General features: G+C 45.5%; 1 protein-coding gene across 2 annotated transcripts in view; it reads left to right on the forward strand.

Annotated features, from left to right (window-relative positions):
* The window catches only part of LOC144114855 (uncharacterized), a 96,770-nt gene that overhangs the window by 19,661 nt on the left and 55,262 nt on the right, over window positions 1-21,847 (forward strand). The window contains exons 5-7 of one of the 2 annotated variants that reach the window (XM_077648855.1): window positions 4,480-4,725; window positions 8,851-9,011; window positions 11,271-11,565. In XM_077648855.1, coding sequence (XP_077504981.1) covers window positions 4,480-4,725; window positions 8,851-9,011; window positions 11,271-11,565 — 702 coding nt within the window. The remainder of the gene's footprint in view (window positions 1-4,479; window positions 4,726-8,850; window positions 9,012-11,270; window positions 11,566-21,847) is intronic. The other variant, XM_077648856.1, reaches the window with a different exon arrangement.

A 21,847-nucleotide genomic window follows, 5' to 3' on the forward strand; every position in this document is an offset into this window, starting at 1 on the left:
ACATTGAACCTCACCTAACCGTCACACTTCACGATTTAGAAGCGCTTTTAATGCAACTACCAGCGCCGTATCTTTTAGTTGGAAGTTTTAATGCTCACTCCTCCTTTTGAGGAAGTGAACATACGGACACCAGAGGCAGAATTCTGCAAGATTTTATTCTCTGCAGTAATGTATGCCTGCTGAACACAGGAAAACACACTTACTGTTCTCCAGGCAGTGGGAAAATGAGCTGCCTAGATTTATCTTTTTGTTCCCCTAGTGTTTTTAATGATTTTAAATGGGATGTCATTGACAACCCATATAGCAGCGATCATCTCCCTGTTTTAATCAGTTTATTATCCCCACCGGAAATCATCCCAACAAGACCGCGTCGTTGGAAGCTTCACCTCGCCGACTGGTCACTGTTTACAGCAAGTGCCACAGTAGAAAAAGAATTTTGTGAAGACCTCAGCATAGACGAAATCAATGAAAAGTTTACTACATGCATAATATCGGCCGCTACACTAGCCATACCACAAACAACAGGACTCGTACACAAAAAACATAAAGCATGGTGGACACAAGAATGCACATTGGCAAAAAAAAACAACAAAATAAAGTTTGGGGATCTCTGTGTCGGTATCCCACAGCGGAGAACTTGATTGCCTTTAAGAGGGCCAAGGCCAGAGCGCGATTCGTCCGAAGAAATGCCGAGAAATCCTCGTGGCAGAAATATGTGTCCTCTATAAACAGCTCAATAACCTCAAAAAAATGTGGGAAAAGGTTCGTAGGTTCAGTAGTGACCATACCCCTTTCACACTTCCTCTATTGACTACACCCGGGACACAAACATCATTAGAAGAACAGGCCAACATACTGGATGAGCATTTTGCTGAAGTTTCCAGTTCGTCCAATTACACAAACACGTTCCAGAAGTACAAAGCAATAGTAGAAAAACAAAAACTTCCATTTGCAGCAGGCATGCACGAGGACTGTAATCAACCCATCACACTCCAGGAATTGAATAGGGTATTATCTTATGGTAAAAAGACAGCACCAGGCCCAGATAATGTGCATTACACTATGCTTGCCCATCTCTCTGAGGCTGCCGTGCAGGCATTGTTGAAATTTTTTAACAAAATATGGACAACTGGGAATATACCTGAGGAGTGGAAGAAAGCAATAATTGTACCTTTTCTGAGACCCGGAAAACCACCAACAAGTCCTAACAATTACAGACCGATAGCCCTCACCAGCTGCATTGCTAAATCTTTCGAAAGCATAATAAACATTAGACTGACCTTCACACTTGAATCTCGTCGACTCTTAGATATACACCAATGTGGATTTAAGAAAGCTTGCTCGACCACTGATCACCTTGTCCGCCTAGAAAACACCATCCGGGAGGCATTCATCCACAAACAGCACTGTATCGGTGTCTTCTTCGATTTGGAGAAGGCCTATGATACCACGTGGAAGTTCGGCATCCTCCATGACCTAGCAGAGCTAGGGATCCGCGGCAGGATGCTGAACTGCTTGAACGACTTCCTGACTAACCGCACATTCAGAGTCCGTCTAGGAGAAACTCTGTCAATGACATTCACACAAGAGAATGGCGTACCCCAGGGATGCATTTTAAGTACGACACTCTTCATAGTAAAAATGAATTCTTTAGCCAAGGTAATACCCAAGTCCGTAATGTATTCAGTTTATGTAGATGACCTACAAATAGCATACACTTCTTCCAGCATAGTGTCCTGCGAGAGAAAAATACAAATCACACTAAATAAACTGGCTGCTTGGGCAGAGAAAAATGGATTCAAGTTCTCTCCTCAAAAAACAGAAGCTGTTCTGTTTTCATTATGACGAGGCCTACAGGTCGATCCCAACCTGTGCTTGAATCAAACCACACTGCCAATCAAACAAGAACGTAAATTTTTAGGCGTCGCTTTTGACAAGAAACTTACATTTCTACCACACATTAACAACCCTAAAAAGAAAGCATCCCAAGCCCTCAATGTATTAAAGGTACTCTCGCGAAAACGGAGGGGGTCCGATAGAGCATGCCTATTACATATATATCGCTCTTTGGTGCGCTCCAAGCTGGACTACGGGTGCATAGTATATGGTTCAGCAAGAGCATCATACTTGAAACGACTGAACCCTGTTCATAATCTTGGGCTGTGCCTATCAACTGGAACATATAGAACATCCCCGGTAAATAGTGTTATGTTGAAGCTAATGAGCCCACACTAGAGGATAGAAGAGTCACACTTACGTGCAAATACATCCTAAAAATCCGTTCTCTTCCTAAACATCTCTGCTATCGCATTGTTAGCAAGTGCCCATCTAGAAGATTATTCAATAATAAACCACATTTTATCAGGCCACTAATAATGCACTTTGAAGATAAATGTGAAGAGTTAGCAGCTCTGGACGCCCTACCGAATATTGCATAAAGACATGAATATCTGCCACCATGGTACAGCCTCCCTTCGATGTGTGACTTCACACTGACACACGTAAACAAAGAGGAAATGTCACACGAGTATATACTGCAAGAGTTCTTTGCACTACAAGAAAAATATGACACCTACACTGAATTTTACACTGATGGCTCAAAAACAGAAAGTCATGTCGGAAGTGCAGTAATTCAAGGAAAAAACGAAAAAATGATGCGATTGCTACAGTATGCATCGGTATTTACTGCGGAGTGTTATGCCATCCTCGTAGCCGTAGAACAAATAGTAAAACAAAACATAAAAAATAGCATCATTTACACCGATTCACTGAGTATGCTCAAAGTGCTGCACGCTACAAATGCTGCTGAACCCATAATAGGAAAAATCATACATAACATAGCTAAAATCACAAAGCAAAAACATAACATTATATTCTGCTGGGTCCCTAGCCGTGTTGGAATTTTAGGTAATGAGAGAGCAGATGCTTGTGCCGCACAAGCTCGAATTGGTCATATAAAACAAGTTAACATACCACAGAGGGATTTTTCTAAATTACTGCACAGTAAACTCAGGAATAAGTGGCAGGTTGCATGGGACAAACAGACAAACAACAAACTGCATTCTATAAAACCCGTTTTGGGAGAATGGAGATCATGTAAACATCAGGAGCGTTTTACAGAAGTTATTTTGTGTCGACTACGCATTGGACACACACACCTTACACACAACTTCTTACTGACAAAAAAAGACAAGCCTCTCTGCGAAATGTGTGGCGATGAACTCACGGTAAACCGCATTTTAATGGGATGCACAAAACTGGAACAACTGAGGAAAAATCATTTCACAACATTCTACAATGAATACATCCCACTACACTCCATGTTACTTTTGGGAGATCAAGCACTGGTTGATTTTTCAAGCATTTTAAAGTTTCTCAGAGAAGCCAATGTTTTAAACAAGCTTTAGATATAAAAAGCGTAACCTTTAACAAAAGCTCTAACCGTGCGTTTGGCGCATCATAGCCTCAGTTGCTTTTGCGCCATTAAAATCAATAATACTAACTAACTAGCTGTCATCCATCTATCCACCCAGTCGAGATTTTCAACACGTGAAAATGTCGCGACTTGACTTTCGATGCCGGCGCACTCCGTGGCGTCGTTGGTTCCACCGTTTTCTGAAGCTGCTGATGGCTCGAACATGCATGGTGAAAGTCCAAACTGTTTAACACTGCTATAATTATCCATAATTTTCAAAACGTAGTCCTTAAAAGCCAGCTGAAGCAACGCGCTACGCAGCAACGCCGTCGGTGCCGGCCGGAGATTTCCGTTGATGACATCACGAGAGTCCCGGCCAATTGCAGGCAAGAGCGGCATTCGCTCGGCGCCATGAGGCGGTGGGGCGCGTTTTCTTCTAAAAAAAAGCTTTTTGCGTTTATTTCCGCTCTTTTTGAATGAGATATTCTTTTTAAGCGGACTAAAAGGTAAAAAATGAGAGAACTGATTTTTTTCGAAAAGTGCTTCAGCTTCTTTTTAAGAGAACATGAACACTCCTTGGCACCCCCCCCCCCCCCCCCCCCAAAACTAATCTTGCCTTACATTGGCTTGAGTGCAAATGCACCCCAGCTTTCAGTACGACAGCAGTTTTGTACAGGCATAGAGACAGCGCACGCAGGAAATAGTTGAAGCGTTCCTGATTCATGAAAAGCAAGAAAAGTGCATGAGCAAACCATCTCTTTCTTGCACTCACTCAAAAAGAAATTGATTATCTTAGCAGCTGAGTGACTAGTGCTGGTTTTATCTCTTTACTTCTGTTTTGATGATGTACTCAATCAGAAATGCAATGCCACACGCTGATTGTGCTTAGCTTCTCATATTTATTGCGCAATCACAGCAACAAAATCATCAGTCGTAAGTCAGCGCCTGTGTCTGTCCGCTCCTTTAGCCTTGTCTTTTTGCGCTGTACCTCTTCCTACGATTTTCACCCTATTTACCTCATGCCATCTTGTCATGTGGCCATTACACAAGATTTTATTTTTCAGGTCCCAAGAACTCGCATGATCTAGAGGGGGTTGCAGCTCCTAGACGTGCCGTTATTGCAGAAGGCAGTGGAGTGCCCAGAGGACTGGCAGCACTTAGAAGGAGGCGTGATGTTTCACCAGATTCAGGCTGTAAAGAAAGCCAGCAGGCCCTCAGGCAAGCAGCCCTGGCTGCTGATGACGGGTTCACAAGAACACCCCGGGGCCTTGCAGCTCTCCGAAGAAGGCAACAGGTGTCACCTGAACCAGGTAAGAGGCTGTAGAACTCCAATGATATTGATGCCTGTGTGCAAGAAAGGTGACTGCTGGGTTCGCTCTTTGTGCCATTTTTGACTTGTGTCCCATAATACCTGCAAATCTTTCCTAACATTTTTATTGTCATCATTGCATTGTTTTGTGCAATATAATGTTTACTTTCTCAAAATAATATCAGTGAGAAAATAACATGATGAAATACCTTCCTAAGAGGAAGAGTGCAGATGACAGGAGTATAGTATGTGTGATAAAAAACACTGCTTAATACTCTTTTTTTATGAAACAAAAACTTTTCAACATATCTTTCACTAATAAGACTAATTTTTCACTCTTATAGTGCTGTTTGCTGTATTGCAATGTCTGGAAACTAACTTGCAAAGAACCTGGCTCCTAATAGAAGAAATTACTCAATGAAAATGTCTATGAGTGCTCCTGAACAGTTATCCTTCTTGCATATCTTGCATTGTGATATTATATGTGCACTGTATGAGAGCATAGAAAGGTGGTATTTGTGAAACCAATAATCAGTCTCTAGTGGTCTTGTTTTCTGCTGGGTGCTGTATTTGGGTCATTGTTGTTATACCCCTGTCACACGGCCAGTTTCAATCACCCTCGAGTCGAGGGTCTTCGAGATTCTCAATCGCCATCGAACTCGCCGCTGCTACACGGCAAATCTCAATGGCCATTGAAATGGTTCTCGTGTCTCACTCTACGCTTGTGCGGCGCCACAATCGCTACTTTAGATTTTACAAAAATAACAAAAATATTTGATAAATGTATACGAAATGCTTAAATACGCGCATACGCGCATGTCGTTTAAAATCCTTTTAATTGGGCGCACGCGACGGACAGATGCAGACACTGCTGTAGCCATTCTAATACAAGACGAGCCAAAACCAAGCCAGTCCAACTGCGTCGGAGCGCTGCTTCGTCAGGCTTAAGACCGAGGAAATCGCCATGATATCTGAAAAACAAGAGCTATTTTTCTCTTGAAACTTTATGCGAGAGTAAGAATGGGCAAATCGAAGGCGAATACAACAGCTTAGAACACGATATTGCTTTGAGGGATTAGCGACGAAGCTGTTATCGCTGTGAAGCGGGCGGGCAGGGTGCCGCCATGTTGTCAACGTTAAGTACGCAAGCAACGCAAAGACTGCAACGCAAAATTAATGCGCTTAATGCACTTAAAACCACTCTAATATATTTTAAAAATAATTTTACAAGCTGCTTACATTAAATTTTATGCGAATAATGTTTGTTCATGTTTCTGCACCATGAATGTGTCGTGTACGAAAGTGCGCTTGGCGCCGCTCGGAGCAACGCTAGCAACCTTGGGCAGCGCTCGAAGGCCCTCGAAATCTCGATGGAGTTCTGCGCTACTCCGTTGACTCGATAGGCTATTGACTCGATCGCCATTGAAACTGCCCGTGTGGCAGCGCTCGATCGCCTTTGAGTCGATAGACGATCGGTTCGAGGGCCCTCGAAATGCCCGTGTGACAGGGGTATAAGTCTGTTTTTGTATCACTTGTTTTGGATTGTCTATTGCTGTTATTGGTTTTTATAGAGCAGACCAGTCAGACAGTTCTGTCAAGCATATAAGAGCACCCTTTACTCACTTCTTCTTCCATCCGTGATGGAATAGCTTATAGCTATATTACCAAGTGCAGCACATTCTGACTGCACGGTCGCTTTTCACTTGTGTATTGTGCCTAACTTTACATGTAAAAATTTATGATGGTGACATGCAGGCATATCAGAATTAATGTATAAAATTCTTTATGAATACTCGGGGACTTTTTTTTGGGGGGGGGGGGGGGGGGAAGCACTGCATTTGTTGTATTATGGCTTCTTGTTTAGAATTTATATAAATATGGTAAATTTATGCTGCACTGTCACTGAAAAAACGGCTCACTATTCAAAAACAGTTTTCTACAGTTACTCATTTTTCCTGTTCAGTATATCTTAAGTTCATGGATTGACCTATATTTGTTACTGACTTATATTATTGAATAAACACAGTACTTTTATTTTATGCAGTGGTATATTTTGCTGGTTATTCTTGTGGAAGTTATGACTCAGTTGGGAACATGGATGTTCATATGCATGTATTTTATTTTGAAAGTTGGCTTAATGACATTAAGATTCAGCCTAACTTTCACAGTGTGAGCCTATAGAACACAAAAGGGGTTGAGATGTTCACGAAAGTCTTGAATTATCTCCATCTCAAGTGTGCAGATACTATAGAGAACAAAAAAAGAACCTGAAAAACAAAATTAGAAGTTCTAATTTAGGGAGATTAAATAGTTGTGTGCTAAACTGTCACTTCAAAAGTTTAATGATCACATCTCAAAAGTGATCATAGATCCATTAATATTTTTTTTCCTTCAGTTATTATCAGTGCAAAAGCACTATTCTGACGGGTAAACCCCAAGCAAGGTCTTGCGATGTTTGTATACTTGCGGTGCTTGTGGGTTTGTGCCAAGTGAAATAAGTAATTAAAAATAAATGAAATAAATATCTCTGACTTGGATTTGAGCCCGCGGCAGGGTGAACAGCTCAGCTTTGCTGGCTGTGCGAATGCACTAGGCTATCGTTGCAGCTGAACACGTCTCCTGTCAAACTACAGCACACCCTCGCGCTATGCACTGCACATCGTCGTCTTCATCGACTAATACTTGTTCACGCTTTGAGCTATGTGGTGGTAATGACAGAGCAATGTGCATTGCATACGTTGGCTTGGACAACGTTTTGGTAGAAGCATGGCACTTGAGCAATACGCGTTGGCAACATTGCTGCAGAAATGTGGTTGTGGAGCATAGGCCACTGGCATATATTGGGTAAATTGGCATTGACGACGAAAAAGTTGAATACACGCGTAAATGGCTCCCTGGGTCAGTGGGCACCTCAGTCACGCTTTCAGGGTGATGGTGGTGTCCATCTGCAGAAAACTGCTTTTGCACATTTTGTGCTTAGCTCTGCTAAACTGTCAGCCATTTCTTTATTTCTTTTTTGTGTTTTTCTCATTCCATTTGTCTATAATGCATCCAACCACTTTCCACATTGTATGTTGCATGTGGCCCATCGTACTCGAGGCTCCCACACCAAATGTGAATGTTATTTAAGTGCACAACTGTTTTTTATTAACTGTTTTATATTATTTTTTATATTTATACTAAGTACACAACTGTACTTTATTAACTATTTGCGATTATTTTTTTAATTTATACTACAGTTAAACCTCGATAATTCGAACTCTGATAATTCGAAATCCCATATAATTCAAAGAATTTCTGCGATCCCATAATTTCTGATGTAAATTTGACTGGATAACTTGAAGCGACGGTGCACCAGCTCGGTTAATTCGAAGGTCTGAGGTGCTGTGCGAGAAGTTCGATCCTGATTTCGCTGCAAGCCAATGAAGTGATGGCCCCTTGGAGCTGTGAGGTTGCGCTGCAGAGCTATGCTGGTTAGTGGTGCCGGTGTTCGGTATGTGAAGCGCCCAACCCCTGTACTCTCGGCACAGTTTACCCGGCTAGTTCACGCTGTCGGTCGCTTCCTCGGACGAGCAGTAGGTAGCGCAAGGGCAAACTTCCAATTCGAAAGATCTCCAGGGTGCACCGTCGTGCCGGAATCTTAAACTACAGGGCCATTTGCACTTCAGTTTGCTGCTAGTCGGGCGGGTTGCACGCGAGTATGGAGACAGGGTGAAAGCCTCTTTTTTTAGTCTTGATCTCCATTGGCTTCAGGTTGCCTTGTGATTGCATCGTTACGCGTTTGTTGCTTTAAGTTGCGAGCGTGCCACAATGCCATCCCGCAATAAACTACAACTGCAGAAATGCGGCGGCGGCGGGACGAAGCACGTGGGGGGGGGGTATCCGTTGGCTCATATTTGGAGTCAACTTTCTTCTTGGTCAGCACGGGTTACGTGCTCGCAAAGTTCTCTAGTAAAGGTATCACATTCCCGCAACAAAATTTTTTAAGCTGGGTTTATTTTTTTGCTGTGGTTGGTTAATTTGAATGTTTTTCACGGTCTCAATGACTTTAAATTAACAAGGTTTTTACTGTACTTAATTTTATTCATACATCATTCACATTAAGTGACTGGCATTTGCCTTTCAGATGCAGTTCCATCTAGCATGTGCGTGTCGAAGCCATCGAGTCCTGCAAAAGTGGAGAGCAAGCCTAAACAACTGCCTGGCAGCCGTGAGGCAGGCGCAGGCAGCTCTCTCAGGACCTCTGAGAGGAAAAACAACTGGGACCCTAAGGTTATTGCAAGCTTGGTATGCTGCTTGCTCTCGCATGTTCCTTGCATGTGCCTTCCTGAGCCACAGCTCTGTTTGTTCATGGTAGTGGCCGAGTTTGCTAAATTAATGTCTGCTTATGCATTGTTATATAGCAGCTGATGGTGCAAGCGCCTTTTCTTGGAGGCCTGGTGAATAATTACTAGTTCAGGTTTACTGCTTCTAGCTTGATGGGACTAAACCTTATCTACACCGCCTGACCACCGTTTGGGATCATGTTTGCGCATTAGCACAGGTAGTTTTTCATGCACTTCAGTTCATTTCTGTATCTTATAGAAGAAAAAAAAATAGAGAAAAAATGCTGTCATTGCTTCTTGTCCAAAATCCTGGCACTTAAGGCAGGGGTCCTACACTTACGTAGTGAGTGGCCATTTTTCTCAATGTTTGTGCGATCACTGTAGTCCTCCCTCATGTGAAAGAAAAACAAGTTTTAGCTCATTAGAAAGATAAATGTATTTACGTTTCATCGGTATGTTGTTAATAGCAATGATTGTTGGTACAAGTGGAGTGGGCAGTAACTGTAGTGCATAAAAAAATACTTTTGTTCGATTTGCCTGCTTGCAGAATGTGTTAGGGAAAAACTACTGCACCAAAAAGAAGGCTGATTCTGCAGAATTTAAATTAAATATTAATGTCTGTACGTTCAGAGCAGCTTTTGGCTTCAGTGGATAGTTATTTAGAACCGGCACTCTAAGAAAGACCAAAACTGACAAAAATGATGCATATGAAAGGCTCAATTGCTTCCAATCAGATTGACCAAACACATGTATATTTGGCACATTTGTGGGACGTGCGTATTTAAATCTGCAAAATTTTTTTGAGCTGCCATTGTAGTTCTGTAGTTTTCGTTGTTTAGAGTTAACCATCATTGTGAAAGTGCTAGCCACAGAGGTCTGGACACGCAGTACCAGACAACAGGTGACATGCTATGGGAGGAATGTGTGGGGAGCATTGTTTGAGCCTCGTGGAGCGATTTTTCAGGCATGACTTCTTTCTTCAGTAAGCCCTGAGAATGCCTCGTTGGGACTCTGCAGAAAAATAGAGGAAAGAGTAGTCTTTTAAGAAGTGAAGCATCCGTTTAGTAATTGAGATCGTGTGTCTCATATAAGAAGTGTCTTGAAACGCAAAGGAATAGTTGTGAAATTAGCCGAGTTTCAAGAGTTCACTGTTTGAAAGGGACATTATGGGTCTTGTTACATGTCTGTGATAGAAGTCATTTAATTGTTCGGCATATGAAAGGTTCTTACAGTCTGTCTTGCATCAACAATGTCCAGTAACAGGGCCCCCTCTGTACTGGGCTATGTTGCAGATGTGTGAAGCTGATGTGCGGGGATTGCAGTGCCCATGAGCGATAGGTGTTTTTTACAAACGTGGATGGTTATTGACAAGAAGGGGTTGAACAGTGCACTGGCAGTTTTCTTAGCACATATAGTCAGTTTTTTTTTTTTTCGGATACAGTGTAAAGGATTAGAATATGGCAACAAGCAAGAGCTTGCTGACAAAACTGGGCTTGGAATAAAAAAAAAACAACAGACAGCTGTCCCCCCTACAATGCGAGTAGTGTGCATGTGAAATTATTAGAAAGTTTCATGGTGAAGTGGTGCCTCTTGAACTGAAGAATTATCTGGTGTCAATGATTCTGGAAACTTTATTCGTGTGAACTGGTGTAGTGCCAGGGTGCTGAGTGTGCAGTTTTCCAAATGCGTGGAACAGAGTTCTATCGCAGTGACACAGTAGGATGGTGTTTCATTTGAGTTCTAGTAGTTTTTCTCGCTGAACACTTAGTCTGCTGCCGCAATCCGCTTGCACAGGAAGCATTCAAGTTACAAAGGCATGAGAATGGCAGCCAGTGCGTGTCAGAGGTAAAAATAGTAAATAAGCACAGTAACCACTCCCTTCACTAATAAAAAATAAAAATTCGCACTCACAAATGACAGGAGTCGGCGATTGGGGGAGCAGAGGAGGCTGGGGTGACAGGAAGCACTTGGAGAGTGGGTTGGGAGCAAGATCAGATAATGGCATTACTTTTGGAATGATAGAGGGGCCTCAGCTCTACTTTCTTCCCAATCTATTCACTAGATTAGCACAGCCACTGTCTGCTTGCAGCACCCATATTTTTTTTATACTATTAATTCAAATTGCACTTCATGTTACAGTCAATTTATGCCTTGTCTTTGACAAAAGTTGGAATAATTAGCATTGTGGTTGCACATTGTATGGTTTGCCTTTTGCTTTCAGGAAGCCCAAGGCTTCACAAAGTCTCCTTCAGCTTCAAAGTTGAGCTACTCTTTCAAGTCAGCTGACTGCCATGAAGTGCCTGCCAGCCCTGCTCGTATTCCTACAAGAGAGGAGATGCATGAGGGGCCCAGCACCATCCCTGCTCCACCTCCACTGCCACCACCAATGCCTTCACCTAAAGCCTCTGGTTCTGTAGCAGCAAAAGTTGACAATGCCAAAAAAACTGTAGCTGAAAAAGTGGCAGTGTCCAATGCAGTAACCATCCACCGGCAACCACTTGGGGATTCTTGTCAAGGTGGGTCACCTTTCCTTTTTACTTAAGTCGCAGAACACATCAGTAGTAATAGACAGATTTAGTATAGTGTTTGCGTTTTTTGCGTACGCAACACGCAAGACGGTTGCGCGTGCTAAATTCAAAGCGCGAACGACGCTTTTAGATGAGCATTTGCGGACCGTTCCGCAACAGGCGCTTGGTGCACAAACAACACCCAGGTTCAGCCACGTTTGGCTAAGTACCTAGCGCCACCATGCGTCAGAAAAAAAAACTGTTCCCTTTCGCTGTACTGCTCTTCAGTTCCAGACCTGCATGTCAACCAAGAGAACGCTTTGAAACTTTGCGCTCTACACTTTTCGACTATCTTTTCATGCAATCGAAATAATTTACTTGCGCAGGGTCACACGATCGTTGGCCGCATACTGGCTCAGCAGCAGCTCAGCTCGTTCGCGTACAGCGTGAACTGTGAACGCCTTCGCCGAATACTGGCTGAGAGTTCTTGCAATTTCGGCCCACTTGAGCGGGGGTCTCGAATGGGTTGCATTCGCGAACCTCGCACAGGAGCTATATGTCGTCTGCCACTGAAGAACGCACGTAGCTGGCGGCCATGGTCCTCAGACGTGTGTGAAACCGAAACTTCTGAGAAAATAGCCATACAAAAATTACACAAACGGCCGTTGCCATGACGACAGTGGAAACAGTCTGTTGTTAGGCTTTTGAAAATAGACTGCTATCTCAAAATTACCCACAACTTATCACATATAACATAGTGTTCGAGTGAGGTAACAAAAAGCGGAAGTGAATGCAACCATTTACAGTCAGTTGAGCGCCGAATAACTCAATGACAAGGTATTTTAGAACTGAAGCGGGCAAGCAGGGTGCTGCCATGTTGCTTCCGTAAGCCCCGCAAAGACAATATGCTATTTTAAGAAAATCGCGTGCGTACGCTAAAGGCTAAACTTCCTTTAGCGTTCTGTGCATGTGCATTCTACATACGCTATTTTATTGCGTACGCTATACTAAAACCGACTAATGTGTGGGTGACCTGTCTTGTAGTTTAGTGACACATGTTCAATTCTGTGCACTTGCTTAACTGATAGCCCGCTAATTATAGATGCAAACAGCTGTTTCAGGTGCCTCCGCACTATTTTTGAACATTTTGCATTCTTCGACATTGTTATTGCACTACTCAAGGTTTACACAGACAAGAACGACACATACAGACAGGGCGCATACCGAACTCGAAGAACAGAGAAGACAAGTACTTCGCTATGAGAGCCACAAAATTTAAGGTGCTAACACCGCTTTCATTCATAAATTTCACTTCACCATATTCAGCCATTGCTTCTTCCACCACATCAAGTACATGTTTCTGTGGAACATTGTAGAATAAGTCCTTTACATCTGTCGGCAAGCAAGATACCTTAGGCTCCTCTTGCAGAAACACGATCACCTCGTCTGAATTCTTGACTAGAAAAGGGTCTTTTATGGACAGTTTGTTCAGGTTCTTCTGCAGGAAGCTCGACAATATTTTTTGCCACGTACCTCTATCTTCCACTATTGTCCTGAGCGGATTGCCCTGCTTATGCGTCTTTACTGAGAAGAAGACATTCAAACACAATGTCTTGCATTGCTTTATGCCATTTGCTAGTTTTTCTAAGCCCATGCACTCACAAAGCTGAAATGCTTCCCTTCGAATGGCTTTTCGTCTTCTTTCGTCCAGGTTCTCTTCTCTCTTGAAGTTCTTCAGTATCGCTTCTGTTGCTTTCGCTTTGTACAGTCCTGCATCAATGACAGTAAACTGTCCTGTTTTATCTGCCATCAGCAGCTTCAAGTCGTTTTCTCGAAGGAATTTCACAACTCTTCCCGGGTTCAAGTGAGGACATGTAGTAGTGACTTCTCTTTCTATGCACTTTTGCGCCTCCAATTTGCATGTATCTCTTTCTTCCTTGTCGGCTTTGTTGGCTATTGCATGGGACATACCTAAGAGTTGGAGTGACGTTGCGGTAAACTGAACAGCGTACTTCGGTCCCTTGCTCAAAGTCACAAGAAGTTTTGCTGGTATGCTGCTCCCAGTTAGATTTACCACATCAGACTCTTCCCGGGCCTTTTTTCTCCCCCTCGGTAAATTGCAAAGGGAAGCTTCCCATGCTTGCTGGCCTAGCACTTCTGCCAAGTCAAAAAAGTACTTCACCATTTGCTTGCTATTCCTTGAATCCAGCGTTGAAGCGCAGATAACCCTGATGTTGCATTATCTGCCTTGAAGCTAGAAAACTGCAACATCTTCTATTTCATTTGCCTTTTTGCCATGTGGCAACAGTTTTTGAACAACTTGTGCAAACAGTGGAGCATAGAGGTTGAGAATGCTGCTTTTGCCAGGGTGGCATGCGCACTGAAATGCACCAGGTCTCATGATTCAGCTGCATCCATGGTTGATTTTGTAGACAGTCTAGGTAGCAGTGACTCTGAGAATGCTACCTTATTCTATGGCTTTAGTTTAAAGGTCGAAGAAGACCCGAGGAGCCAGCCAGGAACATCAGTGGAAGCGCCTTGGTTAGTTTGTTATTTGGGCCAGTTTTGCTCTACTCTGGTTGTTTTGAAAAGGGTATTCATGTTACTGATGTTATTTGCCTCATTTGTAGTTTTTCCACATTATTTGGGCAAGCTTTGATACCGCCTCCATTGTACCAAAGTACATGTGTCAAAATACATGCGCTTTTGTAAAGCTTGCAGGCAAAGCAACCCCTCCAATGCATGTAGCTTGTTGAAATAGGAAATAGCCAAAATTCTTTGGGCCACAGCGCCAATGTCTACTGAGTTTTCGAAATTCTAAAAACTGATATGGATATTACTTATGATAGGCTACATGCCTCTCAGTGATAAAGGCAGTAAACATTAACAGTTAAAAAGTTAACTCTTCCGTATGAGTGAACCAGCCTACTAGTTAGCTCATCTTAGCTGTATTCTGATGAGCTACAGTGCTGACAATGCTATGCCGAAAAAAGCGCTCTTCTTACTCAAAAAGCCTATTTTTAAAAATTGCAAAACATCTTAGATGAAGCACTTGGCATATTTTGAACCTTGAATCAGAGAAAAACTAGCGCCAAACCATGCAAACCACAAGAGAAGAACGAAGACGAGACACAAGCGCGAGAAAGAGTTAGCGCTTGTGTCTCGTCTTCATTCTTCTCTTGTGGCTTGCATGGTTTGGCAGTAGTTTTTCTCTAATTCAAGTATGCACCAACTAGCCCAAAAAGAGGTGTTAATGTTTTGAACCACGGTGCCGGGTCAGAAAATTAATAGAACTGGGCTCATCTTCGATACTGACAGCCTTCAATTTTGCAATATTGCCGCGAACCTTTGCAGTGTTTGTTCCTTGTTCATATCTGCCGCCATGCCACTTTATCGCTTTGTTTGCGACGCAAGACGCGACTAGATTTATCTCGATTGATCGCAGTTAGGCAGAGCTGATTCTACGTTGTTCCGGAATGTTTTAGTAACTTTGCACGCTTTATCTCGAAAGTTCGCTATCAGCTTTAAATTGAGCACAGCCGGCAGCGGCGGGCATTCTGTTCGACAACCGCCGAGCACGCTTATTGCTACGCCGCCGTTGAGTGATTCAGTCCATTGTGGGCGCAAGTCAGCCCAAAAGAGTTTTGTTTAGACACCATTTTCGCAGCCTTTCTGCTCTCCGGAGTGCAGTCACCACTTCGTGGCATCTGGTAGAGGTGCGGGGTAGCCTTTCATGTTCCGGGTAGCCTTCCATGTTTCAATGAATCCCTTGGCGAAGACCCGAAGAATGGTTGGACCAATATGAGCGCGTGGCATCATTCAACATTTGGTATGATGCGACGAAACTCTGGCACGTCTTTTTCGCACTGGAGGGCTCAGCATGCACGTGGTATGAAAACCACAAGTCTTCCCTAACGACATGGGAGCTATTCAGGAAGGAACTCTTGAAGGTATTCAATAGTGTCGTGAGGAAAGAAAGAGCTGAACGACTCCTTGAGTCCAGGATTCAGGTTCCGAATGAGCCCGTCCGCGGTTACGTGGAAGAAATGAAGTGCCTCTTTCGCTGCGCCGACCCCGGGATGACCAAGGAAACGAAAGTTCAGTTTTTAGTGTGCGGTGTAAAGGCACAACTCTTTGGCAGCCTCGTCCGCCAGCCGCCAGAAACAGTCAACGAATTCATACAAGAAGCCTGAAAGGTCGAAAAGACCCTCGACGTCCGGGCGCGGCAGTACAGCCGCCCTTCCTTTGTCTGTACAATGTGTCCGGACACGACGACCACCACCAGCGACAACTTGCAGGAAGTGATCTGCGAAATTGTCCGCGAGGAGCTGTACCGATTACTGCCATCCTCCCCACAGCCGCAAGCAGCGACTCTCATGGACGTGGTACGGGAAGAAGTGCAACAGGCACTTGGCACCCCGACGTCCACAGAACCCCAGGCCATGACCTACGCCGCTGCAGTACGCACTCCTCAGCCCCAACGACAACCCCTACGTCCTCTCCGACATGAACCACTTGTTCCTAAACACCACCTTCCTGCTCCCGCCCGCACAGCCTATGAGCGACGCTCAAGCCCCAGGAAATGCGACGCCTGGAGGACTTCCGACAACCGGCCGTTGTGCTTCCATTGCGGTGAGGCCGGCCATATTCTTCGAGGATTTGCCACTGACGCCCCATGACCACTCTTCGGCCAACGTCTGCAGGAAATTGACGAGTACCTGCGTCGAGAGGAGTACACCCTGAACCGCCTTTCGCGCTCACCATCGTCGTCAGCCTCACGCTTTGCTTCGCCACGACGCAGCCGCGGTACGAGGAATGTCTCCCAGCCTCTGTAGGGGAAACTAAAGACAGCAACCTCTGGAGGTGAGGTTGCTCGCGAGCGAAACGCCGAAGATCCTCCACCGACTGCGCCCCATGAAGACACTGCACCCGCTACACCACATGAAGACGCTACACTCGCTGCACCGACGCCGCACAAAACGACAACCCCGACCACGATGCAAACTGCTTTCAAAACGACACCACCACATAGAAAGGCTTCGATAACACACCCCACCTGCGATTCGCATACACGACGAAGCCGTGGCCTGACGCCGAGGGCGAATTGGAATGCAAGAGCCAGGACATCAGACTTAGAAGTGACTATTGACGGCCGGAAAGTTACTGCTGTAGTCGACACAGGAGCCGATTACTCAGTGATGAATGGAACATTCGCTGCGCAGCTGAGGAAAGTCATGACCGCTTGGGACGGCCCACAAGTTCGAACCGTAGGGGGCCACCTCATTACGCCATTAGGACGATGCACAGCGCGAGTGACTGTCAAAGGACATACCTATCCTGCGTCCTTTGTTGTGCTACCGCAATGCTCCTGCGAAGTGATCTTGGGCATAGATTTCCTTAAGGAGCATCAGGTGATCATCGACCTGCGATCCAAGCTGATCACGCTTTCGACGGACGAGGCCATCCCTTCGATGAAACTCACGTGGAAAAATCATGTTGCCCTGAGTGTCCTCCTGGAGGATGAAGTGAGTGTCTTACCCAGTTCAAGCGTTATTGTGACCGTAGGCACCACGAAAGCCATTAACGCTGAAGTAATCATCGAGGGGAACATGCAGTTGCTCCTAGATCAAGGAATCAGTATTGAAACAGGCATCGCACATTTCTGCAATGGCCAGGCCGAAGTACTGCTAACTTCAGCGAAGAATACCGGCACATTAACAGAGGAACGACGATTGCTTTCTTCGACGAAATATCCGACGTACAAGACTCCTTCGCCCTCTCTGACCCCTCTGTGGAAGGTTCACCTGACCAAGAGAACTCGCCCACTTTCGACATCAACCCAGCCCTGCCCCAGAACAGAAAAGACCAGATCCGCAATCTGCTTCGAAGCTACAGTGAGTGTTTTTCATCATCGCCGAAGGTCCGACAAACGGCGAATGCCAAGCATCGCATTATAACCGACCAACACGCCCGACCTCTCCGTCATAGCCCCTACTGTTTGTCGCCCCGAGAACGACAAGCTTTCTGGCATCAATTCGATGAAATGCTTCACGACGACGTCATCCAGCCATCAAACAGCCCATGGGTGGCACCAGTTGTTCTAGTGAGAAAAAAAGACTGCGCTCTGTGTTGATTACCATCGCCTGAACAACATAACAAAGAAGGACGTCTACCCCTCCCCTGCATCGATGACACACTGGACCGGTTCTGCAACGCCAAGTATTTCTCATCGATGGACCTCAAAAGCGGCTACTAGCAAATCGAGGTCGATGAAAGAGATCACGAGAAGACAGCATTCATCACTCCGGATGGGCTCTTCGAGTTCAAGGTGATGCCATTTGGTCTCTGTTCTGTACCAGCGATGTTTGAGCGAGTAATGGATACGGTACTGGCAGGCCTGAAGTGGCAAGTTTGTCTGGTATATTTAGATGACGTCGTTTTCTTCGCCTCAAACTTCAAAGAGCATGTCAAAAGACTTCGAACAGTACTAGACGCCATCAAGTCGTCTGGCCTAACCTTGATAGCAGAGAAGTGCCACTTTGCCTATGAAGAGCTGCTGTTTGTAGGCCACATCGTTAGTAAGGAAGGAGTACACCCAGACCTGCAGAAAACAACTGCTATTGATCAGTTTCCACCGCCGGCCGATAAAAAAGCAGTGCGCAGATTCCTCGGACTGTGCGCATATTACCGACGATTTGTGAAAAACTTTTTGCGCATCGCCGGGCCTCTGACAAAACTGACGAAGGCAGACGTGCCATTTAAATGGGAAGCCCCGTAAGCAGAAGCCTTCAAAGAACTTCAGCGTCGTTTACAGTCCCGACCGATCCTCGCGCATTTTGATGAAACCGCCGATACTGAAGTTCATACCGAGGCAAGCAGTGTGGGCCTAAGCGCCGTCCTCGTTCAAAGAATCGACGGGCTGGAGAAAGTCATCATATACGCTAGCCGTTCCCTTTCCAAGGCCGAGGCTAACTATTCGACGACTGAGAAGGAGTGTCTTGCCATCATCTGGGCTAAATCGAAATTCTGCCCCTACCTGTACGGACGACTATTCAAGGTAGTCAGCGGTCACCATGCGCTGTGTTGGCTTGCCAATTTGAAGGACCCCTCTGGCTGCCTCGCTCGATGGAGTCTGCTCCCCCAGGAGTTTGATGTCACCGTCGTTTACAAGTCCGGACGCAAACACTCTGGCGTGATTGCCTCTCACGAGCCCCTGTAGATGCACCGCCGCCAGACGACGATGAGGACGCTTTCCTGGTATCCATCAGCCCCAGCTCTTTTGCACAGCAGCAACGCTCGGACCCCGACCTAAAACGCCTGATCGAGCCCTTGGAAGGCAAAGTTTCTTCACCCCCCGCCTCATTCAAGCAAGGACTGTCTTCTTTCTATGCACAAAAAGATGTCCTCACAAAGAAGAACTTCGCAGCGAACAAAACAGCCTACCTCCTTGTTGTACCTGCTTGTCTCTGCAAAGAAGTTCTACACGCTTCACACGATGAGCCGACAGCTGGACATCTCTGGTTTACTCGTACCCTCCGCTGCATTCAAGACAAGTATTACTAGCCCCGACTGTCTCCCGATGCCGCACATTATGTGAAAACCTGCCGAGAGTGTCAGTGACGAAAGACCCCTCCCGCCCGACCAGCAGAATTTCTGAACCCCACTGAACCCCCCCTCAAGGCCCTTTCAGCAGATTGGCATGGACTTGCTTGGTCCTTTCCCAAAGTCAACATCTGGAAATAAGTAGATCATCATAACGGCCGACTACCTCACCTGCTACACCGAGGCAAAAGCCCTACCCAACGGAACAGCAGCAGAAGTCGCCAAATTTTTCGTGGCGTGCATTCTTCTGCGACACGCTGCCCCCGATGTGCTCATCATAGACAGAGGAACAGCATTCACGGTGGAACTAACGCAAGCCATCCCGTGTTACAGCCAAACCAGCCACCGGAGGACAACTGCATACCATCCACAGACCAACGGACTGACCGAGCGCCTGAACAAAACCATCGCCGATATGCTCGCCATGTATGTCGATGCCAAACACAAGACCTGGGACGCCATCCTGCCTTACGTCGTCTTCACCTACAACACCGCAGTACAGGACACCCAGATGACGCCTTTTAGGCTCGTCCATGGCAGGGAGGCAACGACCATACTAGACGCCACGCTGCTTAACGTTACCGAAGAAGAGAACGTCGACATCGCCGCCTACCTTCAACGCGCAGAAGAAGCTTGAAGACTTGCCCGATTAAGGATCAAAGACCAGCAGCGAACCGACGCCAGACACTACAGCCTACAAAAACGCAATGCAGAATACAAGCCAGGATACCAAGTCTGGGTTTGGACACCCATTCTCCGCCATGGATTGAGTGAAAAGCTTTTGCGCCGCTATTTCGGCCTGTACAAGGCTCTTCGTCGGCTGGGTGAACTGGATTATGAAGTCATCCCTGACGCAATTACTGCATCCCAGTGACGCCGCGTACGACCAGAAGTTGTCCATGTCGTCCGCCTGAAGCCCTATTATGCGCACTAAAGGGCGCTGCATTTTCATACTGTGTGTTTATTTTTGCACGATCCATTTTATCTGTTGCTAGTCGCATTATTTGTTTTAATGCATCGTGTCGATGCTTCTTTGAGAGGGGAGTAATGCTGCGAATCTTTGCAGTGTTTGTTCCTTCTTCTAATCTGCCGCCACGCCACTTTATCGCTTTGTTTGCGATGCAAGACGCAAACAATCTCGATTGATCGCAGCCAGGCAGAGCTGATTCTACTTTCCGGAATGTTTTAGTAACTTTGCGTGCTTTATCGCAAAAGTTCGCTATCAGCTTTAAATTGAGTACGGCCGGCAGCGGTGGGCATTCTGTTCGACGGCCGCCGAGCACACTTGTTGCTACGCCGCCGTCGAGTGATTCAGTCCATTGGGGACTGAAGTCAGCTCAAATAAAGAGTTTTGTTTAGACATCATTTTCGCAGCCTTTCTGCTCTCCGGAGTGCAGTCACCACTTCATGACAATATAATCTTTTGCCCTAAAACCAAAAATTGTTTATTAGTTAAGTTTAGTTAATTATTTGTCTGTTAATTGAGCTCTATCTCATGCATAATGTTCGCCTTGTTGTGCAGTTTACCTGCATAGATTGCATTGACATATCTCCCATGGTTTAAAAAAAAAATTCTTCAAGAATAAAAGAATCACCTGGATCCAGTGTTTTAGGGCAGGGGTTCCCAAACTGGTTTCTGTGGCACCCAGGAGTTCCGCATGCTTCTTTTGTGGGCTCAGCGAGCACCCCATACTGGCCGGTTCTGCCTTTACACTAGTTCTTGCAGACGCGTGCGGACCAGACACAATATCTGGTCTGCTAAAATTTCAACTTTCTCGACTTTCAAATGCTAAATTATCGCATTTGTCGCGCCAACAGGGTAAGGCAATGCATTGGCAGCTGGAGAATTACACCAGATATCGTTTTGCAATAAAGTGCACTCGTCATTATCCACCCACATTTACACTTGTGTTCCTTGGTGGTCACTGGTGCCGCACATGCGCGCACCGCAGCACACTGCCGAGATAAGCCAAGACAAAGAAAAATGCACACGTGTGTTCGCTGAAGTTCTTAAGCGTCATCCGCATGGGGAGTTTTGTGGGCGTTTCGACGGTGTCGGTGGCGCTGGGGTGAAGTTTTGCTAGCGGCGAGTTCATTTGTGCCAAAAAGTCAGTCAAGACATTTAGCATAGCACATACTGCCACCTCTACCACTTACCACGTACTGCATGACACCCGTGCGCATTCCTAATGTGGCAGATGTGTGTGCAGCTGATGAGTATGTGGTCATTTGATGCCCTCAGGGCAGCCTGAGTGTCGTGCAGAACTCGGTAAGTGGTGGTGGTATGCGCCGGGCTGAAAGTTTCTAGTATTTGCGAAAATGGGCAAAACATCAATACCACATGGCTGCCGCCGCGGCAGATAGTCAATGAGCTAGCCATCACGGAATCTGTATGCTACCCAGCCGATTGAGTGCATGAATTCGATGGAGTGTTTGTGCTGTGACTAGTTTTTTTCATTTTCGCTTTAGAGGTCTTAGCATGAGTGAGATGGGGACATTTAATAAAAAAACTGATTGCTTACAGAGCAAACTAATGCTTACAAAAGTGAACGAAGCAGTAAAAAAGCATGAAGGGTTCATTCACAAGCAACATCGACTGATTGTATGCTTCGCCTGTGTGAGCACCGACACGAAGCGCAAGGGTGGAGGGTGGCACATTTTAAAGGCTGTTGGAGTTCTTTGAGACAAA

This window comes from Amblyomma americanum, chromosome 1, assembly GCF_052857255.1.
Source record: "Amblyomma americanum isolate KBUSLIRL-KWMA chromosome 1, ASM5285725v1, whole genome shotgun sequence".
In the NCBI taxonomy this organism is placed as follows: Eukaryota; Metazoa; Arthropoda; class Arachnida; order Ixodida; family Ixodidae; genus Amblyomma; species Amblyomma americanum.